This window comes from Solanum verrucosum, unplaced genomic scaffold, assembly GCF_900185275.1.
Source record: "Solanum verrucosum unplaced genomic scaffold, falcon-dt-bn FXZP01000238.1, whole genome shotgun sequence".
In the NCBI taxonomy this organism is placed as follows: Eukaryota; Viridiplantae; Streptophyta; class Magnoliopsida; order Solanales; family Solanaceae; genus Solanum; species Solanum verrucosum.
Genome location: NW_026020630.1, coordinates 4,297,357 through 4,311,277, shown reverse-complemented (window position 1 = coordinate 4,311,277; position 13,921 = coordinate 4,297,357). Strand labels below are relative to the sequence as shown.

Genomic DNA, 13,921 nt, shown 5'->3' with positions numbered 1-13,921 from the left:
ATATATCAAGTAAAGATATAATATTTTCTTAAAAACATATAAAATTCGATTAATTCTTGAAATTGATTTATCAGTGCTACGTAAAATAGAACGAAAAAAGTAACGTGTATTATTTAATTTGAAAATTATATAAAAAAATATTATAAATCTCAATAATTAACAATATTTACGTACCTTGACACAATATAATAATTAACAATTTAAAATATTTAAAAATATATTAAAGCTTAATTGATTCTCTAAATTGTATTTATACATAAATTGAGATAAATAACAGATATCGGGGACGTGATAGCAAGGACCCGACCCGTTTTCTTCTGATTTTCTGGGTTCTAACTTCTTCTTCTTCTTCTACTTGTAGTATCCAAATTCATGCGTTTTTCTCTTTGTTAGAAGGATTCTCGTGGCATTCCTCTGCTATCAAAGTAAGTTTGTTCTTCCTCTTCTTTTTACTGATTTCGTTGCTCAAAATCCTCCATTAAATTTTGTGTAAAGCTTTCTTAATTCTACACCTGTTGCAATTCGATAATTTTTATTTTTGAAGACAACCTTTTATCGGCTAGGTATGAAAAAAATGGATTTTTTTTAGCACTGAATATATCTGTATGTTTGAGAGCTAAAACAAACCTTAAGGATGATTTTAGACTCAAAGGTGGAAGAAGAAGGGTATTTATGAGCCTTTTCCGTTTATTTAGAAAGAGAATTTTAATCTTATATATATAGTGTAATTGAGGAAGACAAACCAATTATTTTTGGTCATCCTGTTTGCCTCAATCTTCTCAGTTCTCTTTCTTAAATAACAAGAGTGATACTATAAGGATGTATTTGAGGTTTGGATAAATATAAGGATATTTTTTGTTATAAACTTGTCAAAAGGTAATATCTTTGTACTTCATGTTTGTAACTTTTTGAAACTTGGCAAAATGCGGAGCAAATTATCCTTGGGGTTGTGGTTCTTGTTGCTTTTTATGGTTTCTTTCAATGAATTCCTATTGATTTCACCAAAACTGTCATGACTGAGCTAATTTTTGGAAAGAAAAATAACATTCTTACTATGCTTTTTACATAAATGTCGAAGTTACTATCTTCACAATTTTTCTATTTGAGTTTTTGTTGGTTTTGTAACAGAGTATGGGGATTATAAAAGACGGTTCAGTATCAGGAAAATTACCCACTAACGAGGTCTTTGCTGTTCATTACCCTGCTTACCCTTCTTCAGTGGAACGTGCTGTTGAGACTCTTGGTGGCATTCAAGGTATTGTCAAGGTATTACCATGTCTACATTTTTTTGATTCATACTGTAACTACTTTGCATAACTTGTGCAAATTACTCGCATTGGAATTTGAAAGTTCAGTTCCTAGTCACATTCTGTGCTATTGATGAGTATTGATCTCTTAACTCTCTTTGCTTTGTAAAAACAGTCGAAAAGCAAGTTCATCTAGTTTAGTTTTGGAGCAGAATGCTCACTTGTCTAATTAACTACTATAGCTCATTCAAGGTTCTGGAGCAATGAGCACTTAGCCGAGTGTGCAAGAATGTCCTTTTTCACCTGATGGTGGTGGAAACTTGAAAACATTCCTAACTGTTTTAGCCCAAAATATGTCCGAGCTTCTAGACCAATACTCAGCTGATTTTTAGCCCCAAAAAAATGACCGAGCTTCAAGAAAAATACTCAACTGATTGTACCAATAGTGCATGTCGTAATGGATTCGTTTGAAAGCAAAATTTTAATGAGCAATCCCAAACGAATAGTGCATGTCATAATGGATTCATTCATCTATTGTGCAGCTACCATTATTTGTTACCTGATAAAAAGAAGTTGAAAATAGATGTAAGAGGTCGTACATTTAATGCTTTAAGAATGTAAATCATGGCAGTGGAAATTTAATCCAAAAGAAACACTTCATGGATCATCTTGAAGTTTGATGAAGCAATTTGATCCCTTCTTACGTTTACTGGATCACTTAAAATTTAGGACATGAGAACAGTCAACATAAGGCGTCTCTATCTAATCTTTCATTATTAAGCTGCCAAACTCATTTAGAAAGAAAAGAAGAGTTAAAATAGGAAAAAGTAGCATTTAGCATAATTTATTCAGCTACCAGAATTTCTTTTAGGATCTATAATTGCCTCAGAGTGTCAAGTCAATGTAGGCCATTGACTCTTTCGCATAGCATTCAAGAAATTTAGTAACAACAGTGAAGATGCATGTCAACCATTGAGGATTCCACAAAAAGGAAGTGGAAAAAAGGAACAAAAACAGTGTGAGTGATTTTCTAGGCATTGGACTTATTATTTGTTTTGTCTACCTCTAATTTTTAATTTAATAGGTTGGACTTGGTATGATGGACAGTTTGGGGAGAAGAAATTCAAGAATTTTGAAGGAAGAAGTAGCTCTTTACAGAATTTTATGATGAAAGGCTTTCTTCTTTTTCATATTTGGTGTAAAGAGCATTTTGTAGAGGAGGCAGTATCCTTACTAGATCTGATAGGTGCTCTGTAACTGTTAGAATTTCATAGTTGGATCTGCTGTCCTTTTTCTCTGTACTTATGGCTGTGGCACTATCCTAGTGCCTTTTTCTTTAATACTCAAGTTACCATTCTCAAAAAAAAAAAAACCTTTCTCCATTCCTCATAAAGCTTAGATACCCATAACGCATCTAGCCTTGTCGTATCCTAGATTGCAATTTGTCGAGGAAACCAGAAGCAGTGAATATTTATGGAATAATATTTGTACACAAAGTGGTGATGACGATTGTTGTAAGAAACAAAGGAGAAAAATATTATTGAATTGTGTATCTACATTATTACACTACGGCTCTATATAGACACTATATGACAATCCTTTTTCAAGTAGGATTCTATATACTATTCTTGTTCCTGTTCCTATTCTAACACTCCTCCTCAAGCTGGTGCATACAAGTCATATGTACCGAGCTTGTTATAGATGTAATTAGTCTGAGGATCAATGAGGGACTTGGTGAAGATATGCAAGTTGATCACTCGACTTCACAAATTTTGTAACAATATCTCCTGAGATTATCTTTTCTATGACAAAGTGACAATCAATCTCAATGTAACTTAGTCTTCTCATGAAATACTAGATTTGATGTGATATGAAGGGTCACTTAATTATCACACACAAGTTCCATCGGATTGGTTTCCCTAAATTTTAGTTTTCTCAGCAATTGTTTGATCAACACTAACTCAGAAGTTGCTACAGTCATTGCTCGATATTCAACTTCTACACTAGATCAAGCGACCACACTTTGTTTCTTCCTTTTCCAAGACACCAAATTACCTCCTACTAAAACACAATATCCAGATGTAGAACGTCTTAGAGAGTGATCCTTCCCATTTGTATATCCAATAATATACTCATGGCCTCGATTCTCGATGAGTAGTTCTTTACCTGGAGTTGACTTTATATATTGCAGGGTACGAACAATTGCATCCTAATGACTTATCACAGGGGAAGTCATAAACTAACTTACAACACTCTCAAGAAAAAGAGATGTCGGGCACTGGGAGATAATTCAACTTTCCAAATGACCACCTATACCTTCCAAGGTCACTGAGTGGCTCACCCTTTCCTGGCAAGTGGGAAGAGTTTAGCATTGGATCCATAGGAGTGTCAATGGTCTACATCCCATCATTCCTGTCTCCTCAAGTGTCTAAGACATACTTGTGTTGAGAAATAACAATACCTGATCTGGATTGAGCTACCTCAATATCTAAAAAATATTTCAGTCTGCCGAGGTCCTTAGTCTGGAAATGCTAAAAGAGATGGTCGATTTTCTATTGTTTGATATTTTTGGCTTTATAGACATATGGTAAATTTACTGTCAATTGTAGAATCTGATCTTTGCTGACACTCCTTCTAATTCAGGCTCGAACTTCAGAGTCAAATAAGCTGGAGCTCCATTTCCGGCCAGAAGATCCATATTCACACCCTGCTTTCGGGGAGCTTAAGCATAGCAATAACTTCTTGTTGAAAATATCCAAGTGTAAAGTAAGGGATGTCCAATCTGCTGACAGTAGCTGTGGAATATCGATACAATCTTCAAGGAGTCCTGTTAATTGTGAACAAGAAAATTCTTTAGCTGCACCGAAGGTAAACGAGTCTAGATGTTTATCTGCTGGTGCTTCAAAAGAAATTGAAATGCTGACACTTACTAATTTGCAGGAGCATCTCGCAGCTAATATTGTTTCTCATGTTTCTGAAGGTTATCATTTTAATGGTGAGAACTAAATTTTGATGTAGACTACATCTTCTCCAGTTTGTCTATCTGCTCTACTTTGAGTAGTAACTTTCTAAATTCTTGTTTCCTTTTTTCTTTTGCATGCACAATTGTGCTGCTTTCAAAGGAATGGTAGACTATCAGCATGTTCTCGCCGTTCATGCTGATGATGCAAGAAGGAAAAAGAGACAGTGGGCAGAGGTGGAACCTAAATTTGGTCAGCCATTCTTTCATTATTCCTGCAATCTCAAAATGTGGAAATTCTCTGTTCTGATACCTAATTTCTTGAGTTTACTGCTTGTAGAGAAGGGAGGTCTTATGGATGTTGATCAGGAGGATTTGATGATATTACTACCCCCTCTGTTCGCCTCAAAAGATATGCCTGATAATATTGTGTAAGATGCTCTGGCTTGTTAATATCTTCTTTTGGAATTTCAACTTTTAGATATTGTATACATGTACACATTTTCTTGTTGCACCATGGTTTTAGCAAGCACTACTTTTATCGTCTCTGTCTATAGCTCTCTCATTTTGTCTGTCTCTTTCTCTATCTGAGTTGCTGTTAGTGGAAAAATTGCTGCTTTTCTTCTCTTCCTCCACTGTTGTCTCAGATGTTTCACAGACTTCGTATGGGTATGTATTTGCTGGGGGCGCAAGTATCTGTTTTGGTTGGTACATTTTTTAGCACGATCCTAGTGTAATTTGAGGATTTGCATGTATTACTCATGACAGTTGATTGAGTTGGAGGCAAATGAAGTGTATGTAACATTAGTTGTCTCACCACAATTGGTTATTTGATGCAGACCACTTTTCTTGTCTTAGTTAATCATTCTCTTTATGAGAGGTATGTTCCTATTGGAAAATTTTAAACATTTTGAAATTTCAGATTAAAATCTTGTACAACCTTGGGCTCGAAAAGAAAACAAGAGGGACGACACAATTGGGAGGTAATTTCTTTTGTCTGCATGGAAGAATTCTCTCTTATTTAAATTCGTTATTTTCAGTCAAATGTTTTCTGCATTTTTATTTTAATCTTTTCAATCAATCTAACAAGAGCACTGTAGATCCTATGTCATGTTTCCTAGGCAGTAGTACATTTCTTAACAAGGAAAGTCTGTCTTCATAGTTCCATGTTAGAGTAATTCTGGACACTGGATTACCTTTGATGCACTCTCTTATCCCGTGTCTTGAGTCTACAGGAATATCATTTTTTCTTTTAGAGATATCTAGCTCTAGTTAATGGTCATTACTGATCTGGCGCATGTTGAAAGACCAATAAAAGGTTAAATCCTTCTCCTCTGTATGTTAAATGTTCTGCATTCTTAATTTGTTTTTTTTGATGAAGTAAAGAGTTGTCACTGAAAAGCATCAGGAAGATGCTATGTGAAAAATACAAAAATTGGTTAGCTCAATGACAGTGAAGTCTAAACTAAAACCAAGGAGCTAACAGAGTCCAAAAACCTGTCAATACTATTTACACTCTAGTACCAACAGAACCAAAGATCAAGATGTCTTGTTCTTTGGTTCTGTTGGTACTATAGTTTTTTTTCTTTCTCAAAAACTATAGTACCAACAGAACCAAAGAACAAGACATCTTGATTTCAGAGAGTGAGTTGGAGTTGAAATCCCATCAAAGCATTTGCTGTCAAACTGAAGAAATTATAAGTATTTTAGAAAGGAACCACAGATGCTTTGATGGGATATGAGTATTTTAGAGGACCTATCCTTACCAATTATCACTCCAAAAAAATATTCTTGCAATTTGCCAATTCGGCAGAACTCCTTCGCTTTTGCATTCTTCTGATATACCAAGATTTACCTCGTCTGTGCTACAAGTATTTATTCATGTACTTTATATGTAAGTCACATTAGCTCATGTAACAAAAAATAAAAATAAAGATACTTGAACTGTATATAAGTTAATTTGATAAATGGAAGAAATATCATTTTCCCCCATAATGCTTGCAAACCTTGGCCAGAAAGCTTCCAACTCTATATATGGATATAATCGTAAGATATTGAAGTAATCCCAAACGTAATACCAACATAGGTAGAACGCCTTAAAAAAACTTAGGTAGAATTATGAAGTTTGCAAGAGGGATGAGCACGCGTTAGCTGAAGAATCTTGATCCTCTTTAAGAACATTTTGAGGACCTCATGAACAATGTATGGATAATCGATTCCACTTATTTCTACTCATTGATCCATTTCTTGCTTCTCTACAAACAACACAAGGGTAGTCAGTCATTTTCACCTTGTTTTGTCTTTTATTCTCTATGTTTTGACTTATTTTCTTGGATCTTTTAATTGTTTTTTTTTCCATCTCTTTCTTATTAGTCTTCATATGTGATAAGACCATTATGAATTATTTTGTTCTGCCTTAGTTTTCTTCAATTTCCTTAGTGTTTATAGAGCTGCATGCTTGACATACTCTGTTTTCTTCTACTTGACATACTATATACATACTTCAAATACATATCACACTAGTATCTTACTGATGAATTTTTATTTTCTTTTTCGATGTAGAGGGAGATGGAGCCGAGTCTTGCAATTGATTTTACTATCAAAGATATCCTTAAGTTCTGCAATGCATCTCTGTGTTCTTTGTTTGTAGTTAGACTCTGGTATTTAAATCTACTCCTTTCAATTTGTTTGTAGTTAGACTCTGGTATTTAAATCAACACACATGTATCACTCATTATCTTGCACCATGAATGGAAGTGGTTCTCTCTTTGACACTCTTCATCAATTTTGAAATACGTATCTTGAAGTGAAAGGGTGGAAAGCTTTGAAGACTAGGTAAAATCATGGTGAGATTCATTAACAAATGATGGCTGGGATCACTAGCTCTTTCATTACTGACTCTGCAGCCTGCCAGCCAGTTATTATACTTCTCATCATCCCTGGGGAGAAGTCTGAAGATTATATTATCTTGAAAAAGTGGATAATATCATTATTCAACAAAAATATACATGTAAAACAGTAGTGTCATTCTGCAGCAAGATTGTATTGCAGCTTGTTTTTCTGCTTAACATTCATACAGATTCCAAAGCCAGTGGATTGGGAAAAGTACATTCCTCAGGGCTCAGATCGTTGGAGATGGCAGAAGGCAGTATCTGAATTGTTTGAAGAACGTAAAATATGGCCCAAAGAGTCATTAGCTGAGCGCTTACATGATGGGGGTCTGAAATTTCGAGATAACATGCTAAAAAGGTAGCATTTGCAATTCTTATACAGTCTTCACTTCTATTATATGGATTGAATTATTTAATTATGTCTTGGAAATGAATATTGCTAGTATGAAGTTTTGGTCTATCTCCATAATTTATGCAGGCTTCTTTGTGGAGTAGCATATTACTTTTTGAATGGGCCTTTCCGTAGATTCTGGATAAAAAAAGGTTATGATCCTCGGAAGGATCCTGAATCCCGCATGTAAGAATGTAACAATAATCCTTTCTTATATATTTTCACTCTTTACTTGTCAAAAAAGTGTTTTCCTTGTGGATCTCACAAAGTGATATGTGTTCACTATTCACTGGTAATGCTTTCTGAGTTTTTTTCCCCTCGTTTCCTGATTTATTAGAGGTTGTGTCATATATGTCATCTGAAATGTATCTTTTACTAGCTTGTTCATTGTTCGGTTGTGTATCTTATATCCATACAAACCTTGGAAAAACTGTAAGTTTTTGCTTGAAGAGATGATATCTGCAGTTGTGAGAGGTTAGGAGGGGGTACAGAAATCCTATGACTGCACACAGTTTAGGACTTAAGGTGAAAAAAGTTCAGACATGCATCTTGAAACTGACCAGATTTAGAAGTGTGATCTATCCTAGAGATGGAATGCCACTTTTTCCGGTGTTCCCCTCTATCTTTGGCCCTCCCCATTTGTCTTCTTCTTCTTCTGAAATAAAGCTGATTCCTTTTCCTCGCAGGTGGGATAAAGAGAGAACTTTATATCTCTTAGCTCTGTGCCATTTTGTAAACCTGTTTTTTTTGTAAGTTTTTTCTCTTGTTAGGAAACTAAGGAAAGGAAGAAAAAGTATAGGAAAATGGGGAAGAAAGTAAAGTTGATACTTTTTGCTTTCAGTTGCTTTTGTGTGTAAAATAAGAGGGAGAATAGGTTTCTACCCTTTTATAACTGTCTTCTCCTTTAATATGTGGGTCCATACAAATATCAACTTTCTCGACTTCATTTTATTATATGCTCTTTGATGAAACAGTTCTCTTCCTTTCTCTAAATACTAATCACTTTTTGCCAAGGGCCTACTAATTCTTTTTCCCATATCAACATCTTTATTTTCGACAGAGCTATGTGATCCATTTGTGTGTATATGCATTTTTCTTGACCTAGTATTGCTTAAGCGTTAAGGTACTCAGAATCAATTCTCACATGTTATTTAATGTTGTGGTTTCTTTTGAACTCTTCATCATGCCAAATGGCTTACATCTTGCATTTTGCTTAACAGATACCAGAATATTGATTTCCGAGTGCACCATGAATTACGAAGCTACTGTGAGAGCCGTTTGTCGTCTGGGTACAGAATCCATTCACAACTCATATATACGTGTTCTTTAAAATTTAAACTCTCTGAGCTCTCTGTACTCTTGTAGGTAGGAATGCTGTTATCTTTATCTCAAAGTGAATCTTATCCATCTTTAAGCTTACATTATCTAAAATAGAAAGAATCGTGTTTGTGTTGTGCGAAGTGCACTTTTGGATTTTTCAGAAGTACCTCAAGATATGTTCTCTGGTTTTAGATGCGAAAGGGATTACATGTTATTTGAGTTGTGTTCTTCTAACTAAACTGGAATAAATATTGGCGAGCTATTAAGTTCAATAAATTGATAAAATTTAAAACAATTCTTTAGCTTATTCAGCTAAAGCTAACATGAAAAAAACAATCACGTCTCTGGCCTTACGGTGTATTTAGATTGCAATCATTTCCTATCGCTCGTGATCTATGAATCCCTACCAGGAGAGAGCCTTATGTTTAGAGATTGTTCTGTAAAACAACCTCTGCTTTGGTTATGCAGTTATGGCCGCATAGAGTTTTAGAGAGTGTCTGAATTACATTCAAATGAAAACGATTATTAATTTCACAACTTAACACCACCTTTTAATTTGATAACCATGGCGTCTGGGCCAACTTGCGTTAATTTCACAGGGTTCCTACTCACTCACCAACACACACGTACTGGGTAACTCTGTCTGCTCAGGCTTGGACAGATGGGAAGAAAACACTTAGTCCTCTGGGATTTGAACTTGAAACTTCATGGTTCTCAACCCACACCATTGTCTACTTGGCCACACCCTTGGAGCAACAAGTTTAACACCTCTTCTATGTGTATTGATAGAATCCAACAGAGAATGAATAAATGCAGTTGCTAACTTCTTTTCTGCAGTTGCTTGTTCTCATATGTTTGCTTTTCTATTCATGTCGTTTAACTGGGAAACAATTAAATTAAGTCTGGTATCCAACTCAACTAGCCAATATGATCTTACATAAATCTGATTTGATTTGGTCTTAGTGGATAATGATAGCTAAATAATAGACCATTTTTTATGCCGTATTTTCTTTTTTCTACAGATTGCAACATAGATGGGATGATATATGTGCCTTCCGTGTTTTTCCATGTAAATGTCAGCTAGCATTGCAGCTTTGTGAACTCAAGGATGATTACATTCAACAAGAAATCAGAAAACCGTCAAAGGAAAAAACTTGCAATGTATGTTATCATTTAGTAAAAAATTGTTTCTCAATGAGAATCCTATATATTTTCTCAGGTTTATGAAATGTAAGTTTGCTACTGTATGCACTATATGTTGATGCATGGATGGTTTGTGGGGCTCATGATGCCCCTGCTTTCTGCAAATCAGAAACAACATTAGCATTTAGTTGTTCAGTATGATTGGAGTTTATGATGCCCATGTAGCAAATTTCCTGGTTGCCTTTCCTTGCCAAAGTTAAAAAAGACTTGTGTGATTCACTGTGTAAACTACTGATAGAGTGAGTCGAGAAATGAAAATGTGTGAAGCTATCTTTGAGATATTAATATATTTGTGTGTGCTGCACTCATGCACATATTGTCAAAAGTCATGTTTCTTTTTGAAAGATCTCTTATTCTGAAAGATAATTAAATCAATTGACTTGAAAATCTTGAGGATTAGAAGTCAATCTGGTGTAGAAGAGAAGCAAACAGATTTGTCCACTAGAGACTGATCGTTTTACTTCCTTTTTTAGCTGTGCTAAGGTTCATGTTACCTCTTGATATTTCCCTATTCTTTAACCTTTTTTTTCTTTGTGTCTTTTGGTTCTCAAATTGGATGTATTACTATGAATAATGAACTTCTTTAATTATATCTAACATGCTCTGCCTTGTTCCTTCTTATGTGCATGAGACAATTGATTGTTTGCTTCCTGGGGGTTGGGTGTGTGTGTGTGTTGTACTCCGATTTGCTTGAATGCTTCCATGTTTGTGTATTCTGACAAATACTGAATAAATCTCCAGTGATACTTTTCCTCTGACTATTTAATTTGCAGAGTGTAACAGGATGGTTCTCCTTTCATACTGTTGATTGCTTGAGACGTTGTATTGATGTGAGATTTATGTCAGTATGCCCTCATCCCCGTGCTGAGTCTTTACTAAATTCTATTTCCATCCGCTTCGAAAAGTCAAAGAGGACTCATACTTATTTGAAAGTTGCAAGACCGGAAGAGCAAGAAAAAGTCAATAAAGGTTTAAAGCAGTCGGTGTTATTTGTAGTATATTTTATGAATTTTAAGTGTTGACATAATTATCTATCTGGAAACTTAATTGTTAATGTAATTAACTTTCGTATTTTTGGAAACTTCTGAATTGTAAATATTAAAGCTAAAATTATTCCTACAGCTGATTTGCTCTCTGAAGTGTTTCAAACTTCTGGATTTTATTTTAATCTTACTATTGATATATTTTATCTTCCAACTAGTTGTCATTTTAGTAATATCAGTGCCTTAACTCAAGTATTTTCTCTTAATAAGTTCCTTGAAATGTCAGATGCAGAAAACAATGAAGTCGATGAACAAGCAGAAAACCATGACGTTGATGAACCTGATGATTTAGAAGATTATGAAGATGAGTTTGATGATGATAATGTTGAAGAGGAGATGGATGCATATGAATCTCTTGACCTTGTAAGTTCATATATATATATGGGATGCATTCACAAGTAATTTGTAATAAGCATTCCTCATTATGAAGTCACCTGATGCATCGTCTTCTTAGGCTGTCCAGGAAGGGGATGCCTCTCTACATGATCCACGTATCCTTGGAATAAGACCATATTTATTATATCATTCTTCTCTTATTTGCACATGCTGATGGATGGGATTAGTTGAATGATCAGTAAACCTGCAAGAAAATTGGCACACTCCTTTTGCCTTTTCCTTCAAGGTCTGATTTTATGGTTTAGAGTCATACTCCTTTTGCCTTTTCCTTTCTAGGGTCTTCTAGTGATCAACTTCTGGTTTATCAACCTTTAGCATTGTGTGCCAAGGATTTTGTTGGCAATTTTAGTTTCCTATATGCTACACAGATACAAACCACGATAATGTTTCAAGAGATTACTTGCAAGAGCTCTTTGGCAATTTTCCATTGAGTACAGCTGGGACGGATGAAGTGCAAGATGATCAGAGTCTTGGAGAATATCAGATATATGACCAATACAACGATGACTCTTATTCCGAAGATGAAGACTACTAAAACATCATGTTAGTGTTCTTTCTAATCTTTTGTAAATCATACTTTCCTACTTGTGGCAGTTTTTCATCACTTCCATACCATAATCTTTTCCGTGCTAAATCGTTGTGGGTGTTTTACATCTTAAATCATAAACAAATATTTTTCTGGTGCAACTAATTTAGTTTTCTTTCGATCTTGAATATTTAAACTTTTCTTTTTTTCCTCTCCTACTAATCTCAGTGAACAGTGTATTTGGTATGGCTACTAACTAACTCCCTCATCTTGTTTCAAATCTTTTTTAGGGGTAATTGCAGGCTAATTAGTGATGGAGTGAAGAACTGCTGCTGCAGAAAAGGGTAGGAATGAAGTATTTGCCTGAGCTCAAGTCTACGGGGAAAAAGCTTAGTGTTGCCTTTTTTTTGGTTCAATTTTATTTAAAGTTTTAATTTTTATGTTACATTTCTGTCTTTTAGCTGGCTAAATGCTGAAGACATGAAGAAATACATAAATTACCCCCTAAACTTGTTCTGGAAAATCACTTGGCCCATTTTAACTTTACGAGCATCCTATTACCCTTACCCCCTATTCTTGTCTGAACTTATATTAAGACAATCCCGTGACCCTAAGCTGCCATGTGGGAAAGGCAGTGAACTCACCTCCAGTTAGGAGTGTGAAGGCTGCATAGAACTAACAGAATGAATATTTTTGATTAAAATCTAACTTTTGCCAAGTGTAGGGGTGTTTTTAGTACTATATATAGTAAGTAATAATTCGCGTCAAATTTGAAGGTGTTTTCACCTTGTCTCTTTATTTAATCTTCTCTTAACTTTGGATGCAAGTACCAGCATAATAAGACAACTGTGTTATTTGATTTATTATTCTATTTCATAATTGGCTAAAGTCTACAGTTAATTGCCTATAATACAAAAAAACAAACCATCAATCCATGTAATTACAATTCTTAGCATAATCTTAATAAGTTCAAAAAAAATGTGTAGACACATATGGATGGAAAGAGATAGGCACAATACGGGGTTGAGAATCATGAGGTCGAGGTTGTGGAAAAGTTAAAAATTATTGACAAGAGCATTCTAAAAAAAAACACAAAGAACGCGTGTCGATATTTTTTAAATTCGAAGATAGTAATTAGCAAGAGTCAAGAATTTGAACTAAAGGATTCTAAAAGAATGCAAGATCAAATATATCCTAATATTCGATGACTGAGACGAAGTCAGAAATTTAAACTAAAGAACTATAAAAATTGCAAGTATGTGATACCTCAAATTCGAAGATAGTGGCAAAATAAGAAATTTGAACCAGGATCATATCCTAAACATGAAAATCCACATATTATGCATAAAGTACATGAATTCAAACTCAAAACACAAGTGAAACATACAAAAATATAGCTAAAAGACTCTAATTTTCACACCTTAGTGTATAATAAACATCATTTTCAGCATCTTTTGTAAATACCAATTCTTTTTTTCCTTCTTTCAACTAATAATCTCTTTCCCTTCTCATATATATATATATATTCCACTTATGATCCCTTCGTTAGAAGCAAAGAAAAACAAGTGAAAACTTTGTAAATTTCTAAGTAAATAACCAAAAATACAATTTTCTTGTTCTAGGCAACATACATATATGGGGAAGAAAGTCATAATGAATAATTCTCAATATCAAAAGAAGAAGAAATATGACTTCAACAAATTGATAAAATTGTTGAAACCAAAAGTATATATTACTGAGTCTTGTAATTTCAAGAATCTTGTTCAACAGTTAACTGGAAATAATAATGGTTCAATTATTTCTTCATCATCTACACCACCTCAAGATCAAGTAAGCCAAGAATTGGATTTTTGTGAAGAATATAAGAGAATAGAATCATGGTTATTATTGGAGTCTGATAATTATTATAACTATGTAGAGTATCATCAACAACAATTAGTATCTC

The 13,921-nt window shown here is 34.4% G+C and overlaps 1 protein-coding gene across 2 annotated transcripts; it reads left to right on the top strand.

The window, feature by feature from the left end:
* The first annotated feature begins 1,040 nt into the window (after positions 1-1,040).
* LOC125811730 (uncharacterized) lies at positions 1,041-12,378 on the top strand. Of its 2 annotated transcripts, XM_049491268.1 has the most exons (15): positions 1,041-1,266; positions 3,891-4,242; positions 4,370-4,459; positions 4,547-4,637; positions 5,129-5,189; positions 6,769-6,812; positions 7,285-7,455; positions 7,576-7,674; positions 8,709-8,777; positions 9,831-9,969; positions 10,785-10,980; positions 11,281-11,417; positions 11,509-11,545; positions 11,819-11,993; positions 12,279-12,378. In XM_049491268.1, exons 1-14 carry the CDS (start codon positions 1,132-1,134, stop codon positions 11,983-11,985), a joined length of 1,788 nt encoding a protein of 595 aa, XP_049347225.1. In that variant the 5' UTR covers positions 1,041-1,131; the 3' UTR covers positions 11,986-11,993; positions 12,279-12,378. The 2 variants fall into 2 exon arrangements, 1 of the variants encoding a protein (XP_049347225.1); XR_007441931.1 differs by lacking the exon at positions 11,509-11,545 and having other exon boundaries at positions 1,095-1,266.
* The last annotated feature ends 1,543 nt before the right edge of the window (positions 12,379-13,921 follow it).